The following is a 16,999-nucleotide window of genomic DNA, read 5'->3' as shown; positions in this document are numbered from 1 at the left end:
TCATGAACATGCATTCTGCAGAACAGGAAACAGGTAAGAACATGGGCTGTAGAGCCAGAAAGCCTCGGTTCAAATTCTGGCTCCCCAGTTCTTGATGTGCAACAGCAGCCAAGTTACCTAACCCTGCTCTGCCTTGGTTTCCTCATCAGAATCATTGCTTCTCATCAAGAGCAGTTTTGCTCATGAGACACTTGGCAATGTCTAGAGACGTTTTTGGTTTTCAAGATGGCAGAGGGATCGGGGTGCTTCTGGTATCCAGTGAGTGGAGGGCCCGGATGCCTCTAAACATCCTAGAGTGCACAGGGCAGCCTCATAACAAAGAATTCTTCGTCCCCAAATGTCAGTGGTGCCAAGGCTGAGAAACCCTGCTCTAAGTGAGATGGATATTATAATAGTATGGACCTCATGGGATCGTTGTAAGGGCTAAATGAGCTAAAACACATACTCACAGTAATGCCTAGCCAGTCACTCCATGTAAGTGTTAGCTATTATTATTGCTGTTACAATTATTTCTTTCACTTCATATCAGCATTTTTGTATTTAAACATCTCATTAACATTCTTTCCAATGGTCTCCAGATATATTTTAGTAAAGTTTTCCTTTACATAAATGTTGCATGTTCCTAATGTGTTTTTTCTTCCTTCCTTACCAGATGAAATTAAAGCAGAAATAGAAAAGCAGAGGTAAGCTATAGCACTACCTCCTTGCTGAGATATGGTGTGAAGGGAGTAGGTAGCAACTCGGGGAGCCCCTTTCTCTGCTTGTTTTCTCATATTTCTAATCCTCAGAGGTGGCACACACTCTGCAAGCATGGTACTAGGCACACAGCACAACTCTGTATATATTTGAACTGATGCTCGGTTCACAGGCTACTGCCTCAGTATTTGTATACTTGGAGGGAAGGATCAAGATTGAGGTAATGCTGTTGTATCTTTTCTGACAGAAGACGCAAAGCCCTTGTCTCTTGTATGGCATGCTTCCTTAGGCATGAGGACAGCTTGCTCCATGAGTGGCTCCTCCTGATCTTCATAGTAAGGAAGCCAGTTAGTCACATTTCAGAAGTATAGCTCTGGCGTGGCTGCCACCAGGATTCAGTCCAGGATGTTGTTAATTCAGCATGCCAATCAGAGAACTTGCTCTCTGCATGTGGCACTTTAGTGGTGTTTTTCCTAATATATGTGTTCAACTTTTAATGTCTAGCCCCAGGATATTGTTTGCAGGCACTTTTAATTAAATGGTTGCAGGTGGAATGGGAAGTTAGAGTAAGGTGTAGAAATTCATTTCTCCTCCCGACCCTCTCTTGCTTTTCTCCTAGGCTTGGCACTGCTGCACCACCAAAGGCAAACTTCATTGAAGCTGACAAGTATTTTCTTCCATTCGAGCTAGCTTGCCAGTCCAAGTCCCCACGGGTAGTCAGCACATCCCTCGACTGCTTGCAGGTACCATGTTTCAACTTCGTTGTCAAGGGGGTTCTCTCCAAGCCACAGTTGGTCCTTACACAGAACTATGCTGGGGACCGCCCTGGCACTCAGTGCTCTCAGAGGCGATACAGAAAGGAGCAGTTTGATGTATTCTTTTTGGAGATCTCATGAGGGAGGGAAAAGAGAAAGGTGTGAGCTCTTCAGCTAAAACCAGAATTGTTTCCCCTAGAAATATCTTATTTGTTCATGTCTTGTGTATGTTTTTCTAAATGAAACTTTTAGCATTAATTGGAATATTTGACACACATGGGCACAAAAGGCATTTTTATACATCGTCTGTCTTATTTTTTCCATTTTGTAGAGATGCAGTCTTGCTATGTTGCCCAGGCTGGTCTTAAACTTCTGGCCTCAAGCAGTCCTACTGCCTTGGCTTCCCAAAGTGCTGGGATTACAGGCATGAGCCACCGCACCTGGCTCAACCTCTTTTCTTTTCTTTTCTTTTTCTTTTCTTTTCCTTTCCCTTTCCCTTTCCCTTTCCCTTTCCTTCCTTTTTGAGTTTTGCTCTTGTTGCCCAGGCTGGAGTGCAGTGGCGTGATCTCAGCTCACTGCAATGTCCGCCTCCCAGGTTCAAGGGATTCTCCTGCCTCAGCCTCCCGAGTAGCTGGGATTACATGCACCCGCCACCATGCCTGGCTAATGTTTTGTATTTTTAGTACAGATGGGGTTTCACCATTTCGATCAAGTTGGTCTCAAAAGACTCTTTCTTAATGGCATTAAAATTCATATCAAATAGAAAAATAGAGACAGTCGAATCTGTTGTTTTTGGTAGTTATGTGCTATAAAGTCACCTCCCATACTGAATTAGCAAACATTGAATCTTTGTTTCTAGAGGAACTACAGGGTTAGGTTCCTGCAAGCCTTTAGTCTTCATGTGGTTCTTTTTAAAGAGACTATCTAATATCTATTGTCGATGCATTAACATTGAACTCAGGGGCCACAGTGCTATAATGCATGCCTGAACAAAGCTTATCTAACACACATAATTTCTCCATGAGGCACATCACTACCTTCTTGCTGTTAGGAACCCCTGAAAGCATATCAGCACACACTTGGGGTCCATTGTAAATAGCAAAATCACCAACAAGAAGCACCAAAATGCAAAAAACACAGCACTAAAGACACCACTTAAAAGGTACTTGTTTGCAGTAGGAGAATGAAACAAGGAGGCATAGTGTTGCCTTGTTTGACCTCAGCTGGGAACATGAACATCAAGTGATTTCAAATTTTTTACTGCTCTGCGCATGTCTACAAATGACCAAAAAAGCCCCAGAAGTATTGATTTGGGCTTAGAAATAGATTTTAGTGAGTAGGTGCATTTGCAAGTATTGCTGCAAATAATGAGAACTGACTGTATTTAGAGCCGCAGGTAACTTTGTTGCAAATTACCTTTTACTGAAGAAGAAGCAAGGGTAGAGAAGTTAAGGTGACTTGTGCAGTAATGTACAGGTAATACGAGAAACGGGACTATAACTTGGGTTTCTTAATTCGTGGCCCATCATTCTTGTACTTTTGCCCAAGACCTACTCCTTAGGTTTCTGATTACCCCAAGGAACATTTATTCTTTTTTGTTTATTTCGAGTCAGGGTCTCACTCTGTTGCCCAGGCTGTAGTGCAGTACCTTGATCATAGCTCACTAGAGCCTCTAACTCCCGGGCTCAAACAATCCTCCTGCCTCAGCCTCCCAAGTAGTTGGGATTATAGACATGAACCACCACACCTGGCTCAAAGAACATTTATTCTTGACCTCAGTGGGCAGTCCACATCAATGAATAAAGTTTAGTAAATTTTAAAAATATGTTGAAGTGATCCACAGTTTGCCAGCACTTTCTGGAACAGGAATGGTGACCAGATTCTGTATTCTGATTGCTGTGTAGAAGAGGTATCTGAGGCTCATCCAGCTTTCTTGAGAAAGAGTGCTGTGATTGATTGATTTTATCTACCAAGGCACAGGACTGCAAAGTGGCAGTGGGCATGCCACGTTTTTGGCATCTCTGGTCTAATATTTACTCTATTAATCTCTCTTCTTTGTTATGTGTACTTGAGAATTGATGAGAATTTCTTCACAGAAGCAACTCTTCCAAATGCAAAACCATTTTGTTATTCGATGTAATTCTGTACAGATTGTCCTATGTGAGACATACAGTGAGCCAAGAATTGTTAAATGGCAGGCTTCAGTCCTACTTCTATCCTAAAATATTTTTTGCTGTGAATGTGTTCTGAGGAAATTTGGCAGAAGTTGAATTTTAGTTCTCTCCCCATGTTAAGGTTTTCTTTTGAAGGGAGTGCTGATAATTAATGTAATTGACATTCTAAGAACAGTGGCTGACATGCATTGAGCTCTTAGCCTGTAGTGGGCCCTGCATGCTTCATCCACTGTACTGTGTATAGACCTCTTGACAGCCCTCTGAGGTACTTAACTCTTGTCCTCATTTTAGAATCAAAGAAACCAAGGCTTAGGGAATGAAGTGACCAGCCTAGTCCAAGGTAGGCTGGAGTGCAGTGGCGCGACCGCAGCTCACTGCAACGTCAAGCGATTCTCCCACCTCAGCCTCTCAAGTAGCTGGGACCACAGGCATGCACAACCACGCCCAGATAATTTTCTTTTTATATTTTTTGTAGAGAAAGGGTTTCACCAAGTTGCCTAGGTTGGTCTTGATCTCCTGAGCTCAAGTGATCCTCCCGCCTAGGCCTCCCAAAGTTTGGGGATTACAGACGTGAGCCACTGTGCCCAGTGGGTTTCTAGGACTTCTTGACTCTGTGTCTGTGTTCTTAACCAGGGGTCATCAGCTTTGGCCCGTGAGCCAAATTTGGCCTACTATCTGCTTCTGCAAATAAAGTTTTATTGGAACACAACTGTCTTAGTCTGCTTGGGTTGGTGTAACAGAATATCATAGACTGGATGTCTTCAACAACAGACATTTATTTGTTACAGTTTTAAAAGCTGGGCAGTATAAGATCAAGGTACTGGCTGATTTGGTTCCAGGTGAGGGTACCCTCTTTCTGGCTGCAGACAGCTGTGTTCTCTTGTGTCATGGAGACAGAGCTAGGTCTCTGGTTTCTTCTTACAGGGCACTAATCCTGTCATGAGGGCCCTACCCTCATGACTGCATCTAAGCCTGATTATTTCCCAAAGGCCCAATCTCCTAATACCATCACATTGCAGGGTTAAGGCTTCAACATACGAATTTTAGGGGGACACAAACTCTCAGTCCGTAGCAACAGCTATGCCTATCGTTTATTATCTGTGGCTGCCTTCCTGCTACTGTGATCAGCGGAGTAGCTGTAATGGAGACCAAATGACCCGCAGAGCCTAAACATTTAGTATGTGGCCCTTTCTGGAAAAAGGTTGCTACTCTTAACTGGCCCCTGCTCTTAACTGTAACCGTGTGGTTCTGGTCTGTTTAATAATAGAAATTGTTTGTTTCTGGAACTCCTTGTATCTGTGTATGATTTCAAGTGGAAACACTGACACCCTGCCTTATTTCAGCCACTGCGAATCTTTAGTCTTATGGGGTATGGTTATCTTTTTAGTATGGAAGTTCTCATTGGGTGCAGTGGCTCACGCCTGTAATCCTAGCACCTTGAGGCAAGAGGATCACTTGAGGCCAGGTATTTGAGAACAGCCTTTGCAACATAGTGAGACCCCATCTCTACAAAGTAAAGTAAAAATAAAAAGTTAACTGGGCTGCGCGGTGCACACCTTTAGTCCTCTTACTCAGAAGGCAGAGGCAGGAGAATTGCTTGGGCCCAGGAGGTTGAGGCTGCAGTGAACCATGATGGTAACACCTAACTCCAGCCTGAGTGACAAAGCAGGACCCTGTCTCTTAAAAAAAAGAAAAAGAAAAAAACACACACAGAAAGGAATGGAAGTTCTCTGAGATGTAATAGGTATACTAGAATTTCTTTGTTTAGTATACAAAATGAATCATCCTTTTTATGACATGAGAAAGTGACTCGGTGCTCCCTGGGCTACTGAATGGAAAAAATGTGCTTCCCCTTGGTGGCTGCCCTTGCCAAGCCTGTTTGACTGGCTTTTCCCAGTGTGGGTAAGGTAACCTCTGTCTTGGAAGTAGAGGGGCAATATCTGGGGGTAAAGTTTGGTTTGGGCAGAATTGAAACCAGCTGCAGATACATCCGTGCTGTGCCCTGCCATTCTTTGAGCTTGGCGCAGCAGTAGGAGTGGCAGAGGTGCTTCTGGGATTGATTTGCCGTAAGCACAGTTAGCCCAGGCTTCCTCTCCACTGGGAGAAGCCTGGAGACTTCCCCTGTGTCTTGCTTCTACCAAGTGATAAAGATTCTGTCTTCCCTTCCTCCAACATTTGGTCTGCTACACACCTTCCCACAGTCAGGGCTAAGTGTAAAGAGGGTTAAGGTCAGTCATGTCTAAGCTAGTAAGTGGTCTCCAAGTTTTTCTGGTAATATATCAATTTATATATATATATATATATATATATTTTTTTTTTTTTTTGAGAGAGGGTCTTGGGCGGGTTTCATTCTGTCAGGCTGGAGTGCAGTGGCATGATCAGGCTCACTGTAAGCCCTACTTCCCCAGGCTCAGGTGATCCTCCCACCTCAACTTCCCAGGTAGCTGGGACCACGTGCTAATTTTTCTATTTTTTGTAAAAGCAAGGTTTTGCCATGTTGTCCAGACTGGTCCTGAACTCCTGAGCTTAAGCCTACCTCGGCTTCCCAAGGTGTTAGGATTACAGGTGTGAGCCACTGTGCCCAGTCAGCTTTCTTTTCTTTTTTTTTTTTTTTTTAGAGATAGGGTCTCACTCTGTCGCCCAGACTAGAGTGCAGTGGCTTGATCATAGGTCACTGCAGCCTCAAACTCCTGGACTCATGCAATCCTCCTACCTCAGCCTCCCGAGTAGCTGGGACTACAGGTATATGTGCCACCACAGCCAGCTAGTTATTTTTTTTACTTTTTATAAAGACCTGGGTCTCACTTTGTTGCCCAGGCTGGTCTTGAACTCCCGGCCTCAAGTGAATAATAAAACCATTTTTGAGGAGATCCTCCCAATATATTCATATTTCTTTAATTTAAAATTATAGGTTAGGGCCGGGTGCAGTAGCTTACTCCTGTAATCCCAGCAGTTTGGAAGGCTAAGACGGGTGGATTGCCTGAGCTCAGGAGTTCAGGTCCAGCCTGGGCAACATGGTGAGACCCTGTCTCTGCTAAAAATACTAAAAATTAGCTGGGTGTGGTAGCACGCACCTATAATCCCAGCTACTCGGGAGGCTGAGGCAGGAGAATCACTTGAACCCAGGAGGTGGAGGTTGCAGTGAGCCAGGACTGTGCCTCTGCACTCTGCCTCCAAAAAATAAAATGAAGTTATGAGTTGGGCGTGATGGTTCACACCTATAATCCCAGTGCTTTGGGAGGCCAAAGTGGAAGGATTGCTTGAGCCCAGGAGTTCGAGACCAGCTTGAACAACATAGGGAGACCTCATTTCTACAAAAAAACTCTTTATTTACACATGTTACTGTTATTAAAGTATATATCTGGCCAGGCGCAGTGGTTCATGCCTCTAATCCCAGCACTTTGGGAGGCCGAGGCAGGCGAATTGCCTGAGCTCAGGAGTTAAAGACCAGCCTGGGCAACATGGGGAAACCCCGCCTCTACTAAAAATACAAAAAATTAGCCAGGCATAGTGGCATGCACCTGTGGTTCCAACTACTCAGGAGGCTGAGGTGGGAGGATCACTTGAGCCTGGGAGGCAGAGGTTACAGTGAGCAGAGATCATGCCACTGCACTCCAGCCTGGGTGACCGAATGAGACCCCATCTCAAAATAAATAAGTAAATAAAGTACATATATTGTAAAGCGTGCAAAAATATATCTTTGCAAAGGACAATTAGAAAAATATAAATAAAATTCTAACATTTTCTTTTTACATCCCAGTGAAGGCTACAAGAAACCATTAATCTAAGCTGCCCTGTTTATGCCACAAACATTATCTTTTAGCTCTCATTTTCAGAAAACTTTAGATTTTTTAAATGCACATCGAAAAATCAATTTTTAATTATATAAGTTGTACATGACTACATTCTCTGTTAAAAAGTTTTTAGAACTTTACAGATAAAATGAAGTTCCTTGGGCCACCAGCCCCAAACCCAATTGCCTGTTTAAGTGGATAATTTTCTCTTCTCTTCTCTCTTTTTTTTTTTCTCAATAAATGATATCACTTTTACAAGTTTCTCTGCAGCTTTTTACATTCAACACTGTTATTAGGCTCTAGCTATATTGCTCCATGTGGATCTAGTGCATTTCTTTTGACAGGCATATGGTGTGTCGTGCCACCATTTCATCTATCGCTCCCGTGTACGGAGGTATTCACACACAGGGTTGCAGTGAACATCTCTGTGCAAGCTTCCTTGGAGACATGCCTCAGTTTCTGTGGTCAGAGGTGATTTTTTGGATTCCTATCACTGAGGCAAAATAAATAGAACCAACTTCAGAAGAGACCAGTGAGGTAGAAGATTTAATTTGTACCAAATATATTCATTCATGTGAGTGGGATAACTTGTAATATAGCTTACTTACTCCATCCTCTGTTTATTACTAAGTATGTCCTATTCTGTACCAACAAACCAACCACATAGCATTTTCCTTCATGCAGTGAGTCCTATAAAGGCCTGTTATAGTGGATTATATTGTCATCATCTTCCCCTCCATGGCAGAATGTCCCTGTGCAAGCCCTGATTCATGTGTCAGTGGGCCAGCTGCCCAGAGGCCTCCCTCCCTGTCCCTCTTCCCACCGCTCATGGCGTTAGCAAGGAACAAGGTAGGGACATCTACCTGGGGGACAGTGGGAGATAGGGGGCAGTATCTACAAGTCACACACGGCCCTACAGGTCCCAGTTAGAACTTTGAGCTTTGGTGCGCTTCCCTGGAGAATGTAGACTCTATGAGAAAAATAATTACATTTGTCTTATTGCTGTATCCCTAGTGCCCAGAACAGGGTCTGTCACAGAGAAGGATGAGAAAGCAGAACCAGAGATCCACAGGATACGGGTACTCTTCTTTCTCCTGGCCTTATCTCACTGCGCAGATGAGGGGGGAAGTCATACTTAAAACTCTTTCTGATTTGAAGGGTAATGTGCCCCTTAAGAAGTCTATAGAGGGGAGGATACTTTCTGTCCTTTTCATACTTTAAAGTACAAAAGTAGTAATCCATGTCCAGCTTGCTTTGTGGCATCAGTATTGGAGCCCACTTTTCAGCATTCACATTTGAGGAGTTCCTAGGCCACCCCACTTGCAATCCAGTGCACAAAACAGACTTGAGTCTGTTAGATGTAAGAACAAGCAATGTCAAAACCAGAGCTCATTTTCCAGGTAGATAGCCCTGCCCTCCTAGGAAGCCTGCATCAGCAGCAGCAATGTGAGGGGTGAGGTAAAGGGCATCTGGACTTGACCTTCACAGGCCACACCCTCCACCTGGAGATTTGGGGGTTGGACTTGAGCAGCAGAGTGTGCGCAGGCCTCTCTCCTGCTCCTTCAGTCGCTCCATCCGGTAGTATTGCATTTCTACTCTCAGCCACTCTCTCAATCCATTTTTCTTTCTGCTTATTGAGTGGTGACACTTCACTAGCTAAGGAAGGGGAAAAGCCATTGAGAAACAGTGTCGGACTTCTGCAGAGTGGCCAGTCTTCCTCCCACAGTGGTGGCTGCTCTATAGATAACCTCAGGACCCTGAGTCCCCCTGGTATGGGCAGAAGCATGTGACCAGCTAGAAGCCAAAAGGAGAAAGAACAGAACAGCAATTGTAGGAGTCTTCACCAAGTCACTGGAGGCAGAGAATGCCTTAGAGTTCACATGTATACGTGCCAGATGAGTGATTCTTTTATCTAATCAATCATCAATATAACCTGGATAGCTTGGAGAAAAACACTGATCTCTGGGCTCCACCTGGAAGTTCTGCTTCAGTAGGTCTGGGTTGGAGTCCAGGAACTTGTGTTTTTATTGAGTTCCCTCAGGTGATTTTGTTTCTCAGCCAGGCTTAGAAATCATCCTCCTGCTGACCTTTGAGGTTCCTTCCAGCTCTGTCCTCCATGCTGACATCCCAGTTGTGGGTGAGGTGGCACAGACAGATCTGTAACCTCTCAGGGCAGGTTCCAAGCAGCTGCTCGTGGGTGACACACACTACTATTGATATAGATGTGAAATGCAGTTATTTTTATGCAGATGAAGTTTTTACTTTAATTTTTGGAAAATACACTTGACACAATTCAACACTGAAAAAAATGAAAAGATGTACTACAGAGTGTCTTAGTCCCACCCCGGCTCACAGCTACTTAGTTCTCCTCCCTCAAGCAATTATGTTATTAGTTTCTTGGGTATCTTTCCATTGAAAGAAGATATATATTCATATATATATATATATATATATATATATATATATATATAAAAACAGCTTTTTGAGATAAAAGTAACGTGCATACAATTCATCCATTTAAAGTGCAATTCAGGCCAGGCGCAGTGGCTCACATCTGTAATCCCAACACTGAGATTACAGGCAGGAGGATCGCTTGAGCCCAAGAGTTCAGGACCAATCTGAGCAACATAGGAAGACCCCGTCTCTACAAAGAATAAAGAAAAATTAGACTAGCTTGGTGGCATGTGCCTGTGGTCCCAGCTACTCAAGAGGCTGAGGTAGGAGGATTGCTTGAGCCTGGGAGGTGGAGGCTTCAGTGAGTCATGGCCGTACCACTTCACTCTAGCCTAGGTAACAGAGTGAGACCCTGTCTCAAAAAAAAAAAAAAAACAAACAAACAAAAAAAAAAAAACACACGCACACACACACACACACACAATTTCGTGATTTTTAGTTTATTGACAGAGTTGTGCAACCATTACCACAACCTAACTTTAGACCATTTTTATATTATCATTGACAATCATTCCCTATGTCTCCCTACACCAGCCCCCTAAATCTAGACAACCACTAATCTTCTCTCTGTCTTGAGTATGTATAGCTTTTAATTCCTCAGGTTTGTAGAGATGGTTGCATATGGGGAGCGCTCTATACCTTGCATTTTTCATCGGACACTGTGTCTCCATTGCAGGCATCTTTTGCTGTCAGGTGACAGGACGAGGGTTGTGGTCACAGAGTGGTTATGCCTGCCTGGCTCCTGGGGAGCAGAGGACTCTGTAGGAACTGGAAGTGCCTCTCTTTTGCTGTTGTGGGCTGCCACAGAAGGCCTCAGTCCTGGCCAAGCAGAAATTTATAATCTCTGTTCTTTCTCTCTATTTAGAAACTCATCGCATATGGACACATCACTGGCAACGCCCCCGACAGTGGAGCCCCTGGGAAGCGGCTGATCGACAGAATTGTTGAAACCATTTGCAATTGTTTTCAGGGCCCTCAGACCGATGAAGGGGTTCAGTTACAAATAATTAAGGTATACCTATTTGTTTGCCTGTCTGGTTTTTAAATTAGAAAGCAAGTCCCTGTGGGAATCTGGATTTCTAATTTACCATGTGTTGTCTCAGGTGGTGCTGAGGTGGAACAGAAAAATTTAAGCATCACTTAGATCTTTTGTTAGGTGTCAGAATTTATTAGCATGAACTGAGACAAGAAAAATGGAACCAGGTGTGTTTTCAAAGTAAACCTTTCAGCTAATAACAATGTAAATTGCTTGTGAACTAAATCGTCTTGAAATCCTCTGGTTAACACTGGATTCCCAGTCTGTATTTCTCAGTGGGTCTTTGTTGATATTCTTATCTCTGACTTGCCTCTGTCCTACTTCCCCGTTCGATTTCTGCTGCCAAGAATGGTTTGGCACAGATAGTACCATCTGCTTGTCTGAGAAAAGGATCAGGACGGGTGTAGCCAAGGATCCAAATCTTAAGTCCTGAAAGTATTAGCATTATGAGGGGAGGGCTCCATGCTGGATAAACCTTTCTTAAAGCTCTCTTGAAAACCCACCAGGGAATTGGGAAACTGACCACCATCGAAACATGTATTTTCTGATTAATCTGGGTGAGATCACTTTGGAGTGTTATATGTCCTGAGATAATTGTCGTATTATTCATTGTAGGTTTTTCAATCAATATTAAATAAAATTCAGAAGTTTGGCTTTTTTTTTTTTTTTTTTTTTGAGACAGTCTTGCTCTGTCGCCCAGGCCGGGGTGCAGTGGTGCAATCTTGGCTCACTGCAGACTCCACCTCACAGGTTCAAGCAGTTCTTGTTCCTCATCCTCCCGAGTAGCTGGGACTACAGGCATGTGCCACCACTCCTGGATTATTTTTATATTGTTAATAGAGATAGGGTTTCACCATGTTGGCCAGGCTGGTCTTGAACTCCTGACCTCAAGTGAACCACTCTGCCTGGCTAGAAGTTTGACTTTTTGAAAAGTGAGCCAGTAGAAAGTCTGCTTCAACACAATTTATTCATTTCCAGTGATTTGGATTTCATAGAACTGTTCATTGTTTTTCAACTAATAGCCATAGGAGTTGGCTCTTGATAATAATCATCTAGTTTAATTTGCAGAGCCATCTTACAATTTATTAAAAAAACACACACACATACACACAAAAGAAAAACAAAACCAGACCCTCTAGAAAAGTGTGGCCATAGGAGGGCAGGAAGGTGATGTGCATTCCTGATGGTGAAGGTCGCGGATTTCTGTTTTAGGCTCTTCTGACCGCAGTGACTTCCCCACACATTGAAATTCATGAGGGTACTATCCTGCAGACGGTGAGGACATGTTACAATATCTATTTGGCCAGCAAAAATCTCATCAATCAAACCACTGCCAAGGCTACCCTTACTCAGATGCTCAACGTCATTTTCACCCGCATGGAAAACCAAGTGGTGAGTGACAGCACTTACGTGCTAGGGGCAAGACATCATTGCTCTCTGAACTCTCATGTGTGACCTTGGTGCCTGTGAAGATTTGCTAGCATTTTAAAGTTACTCCTTCTGCCCGTGGATTCTCTGTACTGTGCTTTTGTTCTTGCTTTAAACGTCAGAGAAACTAACGGGTTTTGAAATTTGTGTTCAGAATTTGTTTGGAGATTGTCAAAGGAATTTATTTCCTTTTAAATATGTTATCCTCGTGGCTGGACTTCTTTCTTTTTTTTTTGGAGAGAGGGTCTTGTTCTGTCGCCCAAGCTGGAGTGCACTGGCATGATCACGGCTCACTGCAGGCTTGACCTTCCCAGCTCAAGCAATCTTCCCACCTCAACCTCCCAAGTAGCTGGGACTACAGGCATGTCCCACCACACCCAGCTAATTTTTTTATTTTCTGTAGGGACAGAGTTTCACCATGTTGCCCAGGCTGGTCTCGAACTCCTGGGCTCAAGAATTCCTGCTGCCTCAGCCTTCCAAAGTGCTGAAATTATAGGCGTTAACCACCGCGCCCAGCCCAGGAAATTTTTTAAGTAATAGACTGGCATAATTTTTCTTCCATACCAAAATGCTAAGACTATTTAGATTGTATCCCTCTTTTGTTGCCTTTTAGCTACAGGAGGCCAGAGAACTGGAAAAACCAATCCAGTCAAAACCCCAGTCCCCTGTGATCCAAGCTGCAGCAGTATCCCCAAAGTTCGTTCGTTTGAAGCACAGTCAGACACAAAGCAAACCAACAACTCCCGAAAAAACAGATTTAACCAACGGTGAACATGCCAGGAGTGATTCTGGAAAAGTAAGCACAGAAAATGGAGATGCGCCCAGAGAAAGAGGCTCATCACTGTCAGGTACGGGCTGATACGGTATGGCTCTTTTTCCAAGTGTGAGAGGGAATCAGCCTGTGTGAGGGGCGGAGGAAGCATATATCATAACATCTGTAGAAACCTCTGATAACAGCTTGTCTCTTTCTGGGCCTTTCCCTTTGCTTTTCTCTTAGGGAACACAACTAGCGAGGCATGATGTTGAGTGTCCCGTTGTCAGCTGTGCTGTTTTCTCTAACTAGTACTGGGATGTATCTAGCTGCTACTTCTTCATTTCAGCCTCAGTGCAGCAGGTTCAGGTTGGGACACTTACCTTTCAGTAGTTAATTGATTGGGTGATTAGTTACTCAGTGTCCACAGGAGGACAAGGGCTTTGATTCTCATGTCTACACTGGATCTCTATGCCTTGCCAAGTGCCACTTATAGATATCCGTGGAAGGAGCCAGAAGGTAGCAGGTGGATGGACGGATAGACATGCTCAGATAACTTTGTTTCCTTCTTCTGGTGACCATGTACATCACTTGTTTTTGTTGGGTTTATAAGTGAGAGGCTAACCGACAACTGATTATATTCTCAAAATAAATGAAATACTAGATTGAGTTGTTATGATACGTCTAACTTCATATCTCTCTCTGGGCAGTTTGTAGGAACCGGATCCAAAATTGATATTTTTTCAGGAATTTCCTTTCCCAAGTGATTCTGTCAAATGCTTCTTCACTCAAGCAGGTTGTTCTATACAAAATATCCGACCTGTCTTCATAACTGATCTAATTTCTTCTTCAGCCACATTGCTGATAATGATTTCTGTTGGTAGGATGTTCCCTACTGGAGTGCACATATTTGAGCAGGTTTTATTCCTTTATAATTTAATAGACTGCTTGATGTACATGAGAACAGACCAAGTGTTGTTGCTGGAACGTTGTTCGGTATTCGTTTACTCAAGGAAAGCACAAAAGAAAAAATTGCCACCAAGAATGATGTTTGTCTCAGGGTGAGCGCGGAGTTGCTGTCTACTTACTCCTGCTGTCGAGAGTCCTAAGGAAAGTGCTCAGCATCTCCTGGCCCACCCTCTGTGTCTGTCGTCATCTTTGCCTTTGTAACTCTCTAGGAAAAGGACCAGGTTTTTACTGTAACCCTTATTAAGGTGTAATCAGTCAATAAATGTTAATATTTAAATGCACTGTAATAAGCATAGCTGTGCAGATATAAAACCAAGTCTTTCTGAGCTGCATAAAAGTGCTTCCACTTTAGCCCATTTTCTGTACAGCAGCCAAAGTGATCTCTTAAAAGCATGAATTAGAACATGATCCCTGCTCAAACCCCTTTGGTAATTCCCCATCCTGTGCCATTCTGACTGAAATCTATGCCCTGTCCTCATAGCTTATACCTCTCTTTCTCTTTTTTGCTACACAATTCACAGGTGCCCTTTCTGGTTATTGAAAGGCTGTGCTTGTTTCTGCCTGAGTGCCTTTGCACTTACTGTCCCTTCCCTGCCGCTGAACCCCCTGTATCTTCAGGTCTTTCAGTTCAGACTGAGAGAAGCTTCCCTGATCAACTTCTGTAGCTCCTCATCATATCTGTCCCATTATCTTTTATTTTTTCCATAGTACTTACAATACCTGAAATTACTGAAGGGTTCTGTTCACTTGTTCCTGGACTGAAACCTAGGCTGCCCTGCTCACCACTATATTCCCAACACCTAGAATGGTGCCTGGCATACGCAGCAGACATTGAGCAAATACATTTTTTGAATGAACGGGGAGAAAATGTTATTGCTAGAATACAGTTTTGCAGAAACACAGTAACTTGAAGTTCTGTTCTAACAAAGAGAAAATAATTTACAGTTAGCATGTTGCTGTGGATTTTGTGGCCAATACTTGGTGCATCCTATGAGATTTTTACAGGAACATGGGAATCAGATTGCCTGGGAGAAGCAAACCCCAGACCTACAAATAGTGGGTCAGAATGGAGGTGTGCTGTAACCTTTAAAAAGAGCAAGTGGACTGGGCACCATGTCACACACCTGTATTCCCAGTTACTTGGGAGGTTGAGGCAAGAGGATCACTTGAGGTCAGGAGTTTGAGGGTGCAGTGTGTCTGTGAATAGCCTTCTGTGCTCCAGCCTGGGCAACAAAGCAAGACCCTATCTCTAAATAAATAAACACCCTATCTCTAAATCAGTCAATCAGTCTTAAAGGAGCAAATGACATCCAGTTCTCAGGACTAGGCTCTAAAGAAAGAACAGGTCCTTCAGAAGAGGGAGTTGAACAAGGCAGACAAGAGAAACAAGTACCCAGGGCTGGAGTCCAGGCTTCAAGTACCAGTGAAAGGCCTGAGCTCTAGTGCCTCTGTGGCTATTATTTTTACATATTACTAAGGTGCGCGGATGTTGGACACAACTATGCGGCTCTCCCACATACTGTCCTGTAGTAATCACCATCACATAACTAACCATAATGGACACTCACTGTACTGCTGACTCGGCATTCAACGTAATGTTTTCCAGTTTAATTAACTGGGAATCCCCCCACAGCGTTCCTGGGGTAATTTGCCTCCCATGTTATTTGTGTAGATGAAGATAATTCACCAGTAGACCTGAACATCTGTGGTGGCTCATGCCTCCAATCCCAGCACTTTGTAAGGCCAAGGCAGGTGGATTACTTGAGGCCAGGAGTTAAAGTTTGTTTTTAGGATTCAGACTTTTAACTCCCAACATCAGACATCAGTGTGTGTACATTTTTACAGATACTATGTAGAATTACCTATGTGTTTGTGGATTTCTTAGCTCACCTTTTGCATTTTTTTTTTTTTTTTTTTTTTTTTTTTTGAGACTGAGTCTCGCTCTCTTGCCCAGGCTGTAGTACAGTGGTAAGATCTCAGCTCACTGCAACCTCCGCCTCCCAGGTTCAAGCGATTCCCCTGCCTCAGCATCCTGAGTAGCTGGGACCACAGGCTCACACCACCACGTCTGGCTAACTTTGTATTTTTTAGTAGAAACAGAGTTTCACCATGTTGGCCAGGCTGGTCTCGAACTCCTGACCTCAGATGATCCACCCATCTCGGCCTCCCAAAGTGATGGGTTTACAGGCATGAGCCACCACGCCCAACCAGGATCTTTGTTTTAGACGGCGATATGTTCCAAATGCCTGGAACTGTGTGGGACACATAGACACTCAGTTTGTTGATTGAATGAATCTTACCGCCTCACCATCCCTCATGCTCCCTATTTAACTGGACAGAGAACTCAGACTCCTCCCATTTTTTCCTCATTATTCTTAGCATGTGACTTCTATCCTTAGGGTCATCTATGGCTCAGGATCCTGTTGTTTTGTTCCAGGTAGGAAGAGGTAGAACTAAAGAACTCTGCCAGCTGAGTCACTCCTCTAAAGAGGAGTCTTCTGGAACTTGTTGCCACCCCTGATAACTTACGCTTACCCCTCATTGGCTATAACTTCATCACATGATCACCCTTTCTGCAAGAAAGGCTGAGAAATATAGGTACATTCCCTCCCAAAACAAAATTCAGGATCTGTTAGGAAGGATATGAGTTAGGGAACTGGCAGTGCCTACCAGAGAGTGTTCTCCAGCTGGCTAGAGAGGGAATGGCAGCAAGGTTTCTCCTATGTGAACCTAGTCAAGGTGGCCCTCTTATTTTGCTTCAGGACGGAGTCTGAAACAGGTAGGGTCTGGTGCCTAATCAGTAATGGTGGTGACATCCCAGGGAACCAGCAGAACTTGTGTTTTTTGAGTAGATTCTTTGTACCTTTCAAAGATTTGATTTGATTTGCTTATCGAACACTTTCACAGCATGCTTGAAACTTAGATACAACGGACTTAGTATT

At 43.7% G+C, this 16,999-nt stretch overlaps 1 protein-coding gene across 2 annotated transcripts in view; it reads left to right on the top strand.

The window, feature by feature from the left end:
- Positions 1-16,999, top strand: part of ARFGEF2 (ARF guanine nucleotide exchange factor 2) — a 112,341-nt gene that overhangs the window by 16,664 nt on the left and 78,678 nt on the right. For both annotated transcript variants that reach the window (XM_008014616.3, XM_008014606.3), the window contains exons 2-6: positions 653-683; positions 1,316-1,439; positions 10,739-10,885; positions 12,122-12,301; positions 12,951-13,185. In XM_008014616.3, coding sequence (XP_008012807.1) covers positions 653-683; positions 1,316-1,439; positions 10,739-10,885; positions 12,122-12,301; positions 12,951-13,185 — 717 coding nt within the window. The remainder of the gene's footprint in view (positions 1-652; positions 684-1,315; positions 1,440-10,738; positions 10,886-12,121; positions 12,302-12,950; positions 13,186-16,999) is intronic.

This window comes from Chlorocebus sabaeus, chromosome 2 (assembly GCF_047675955.1).
Source record: "Chlorocebus sabaeus isolate Y175 chromosome 2, mChlSab1.0.hap1, whole genome shotgun sequence".
NCBI lineage: Eukaryota > Metazoa > Chordata > Mammalia > Primates > Cercopithecidae > Chlorocebus > Chlorocebus sabaeus.
This window is presented reverse-complemented; position numbering and strand designations above follow the sequence as displayed.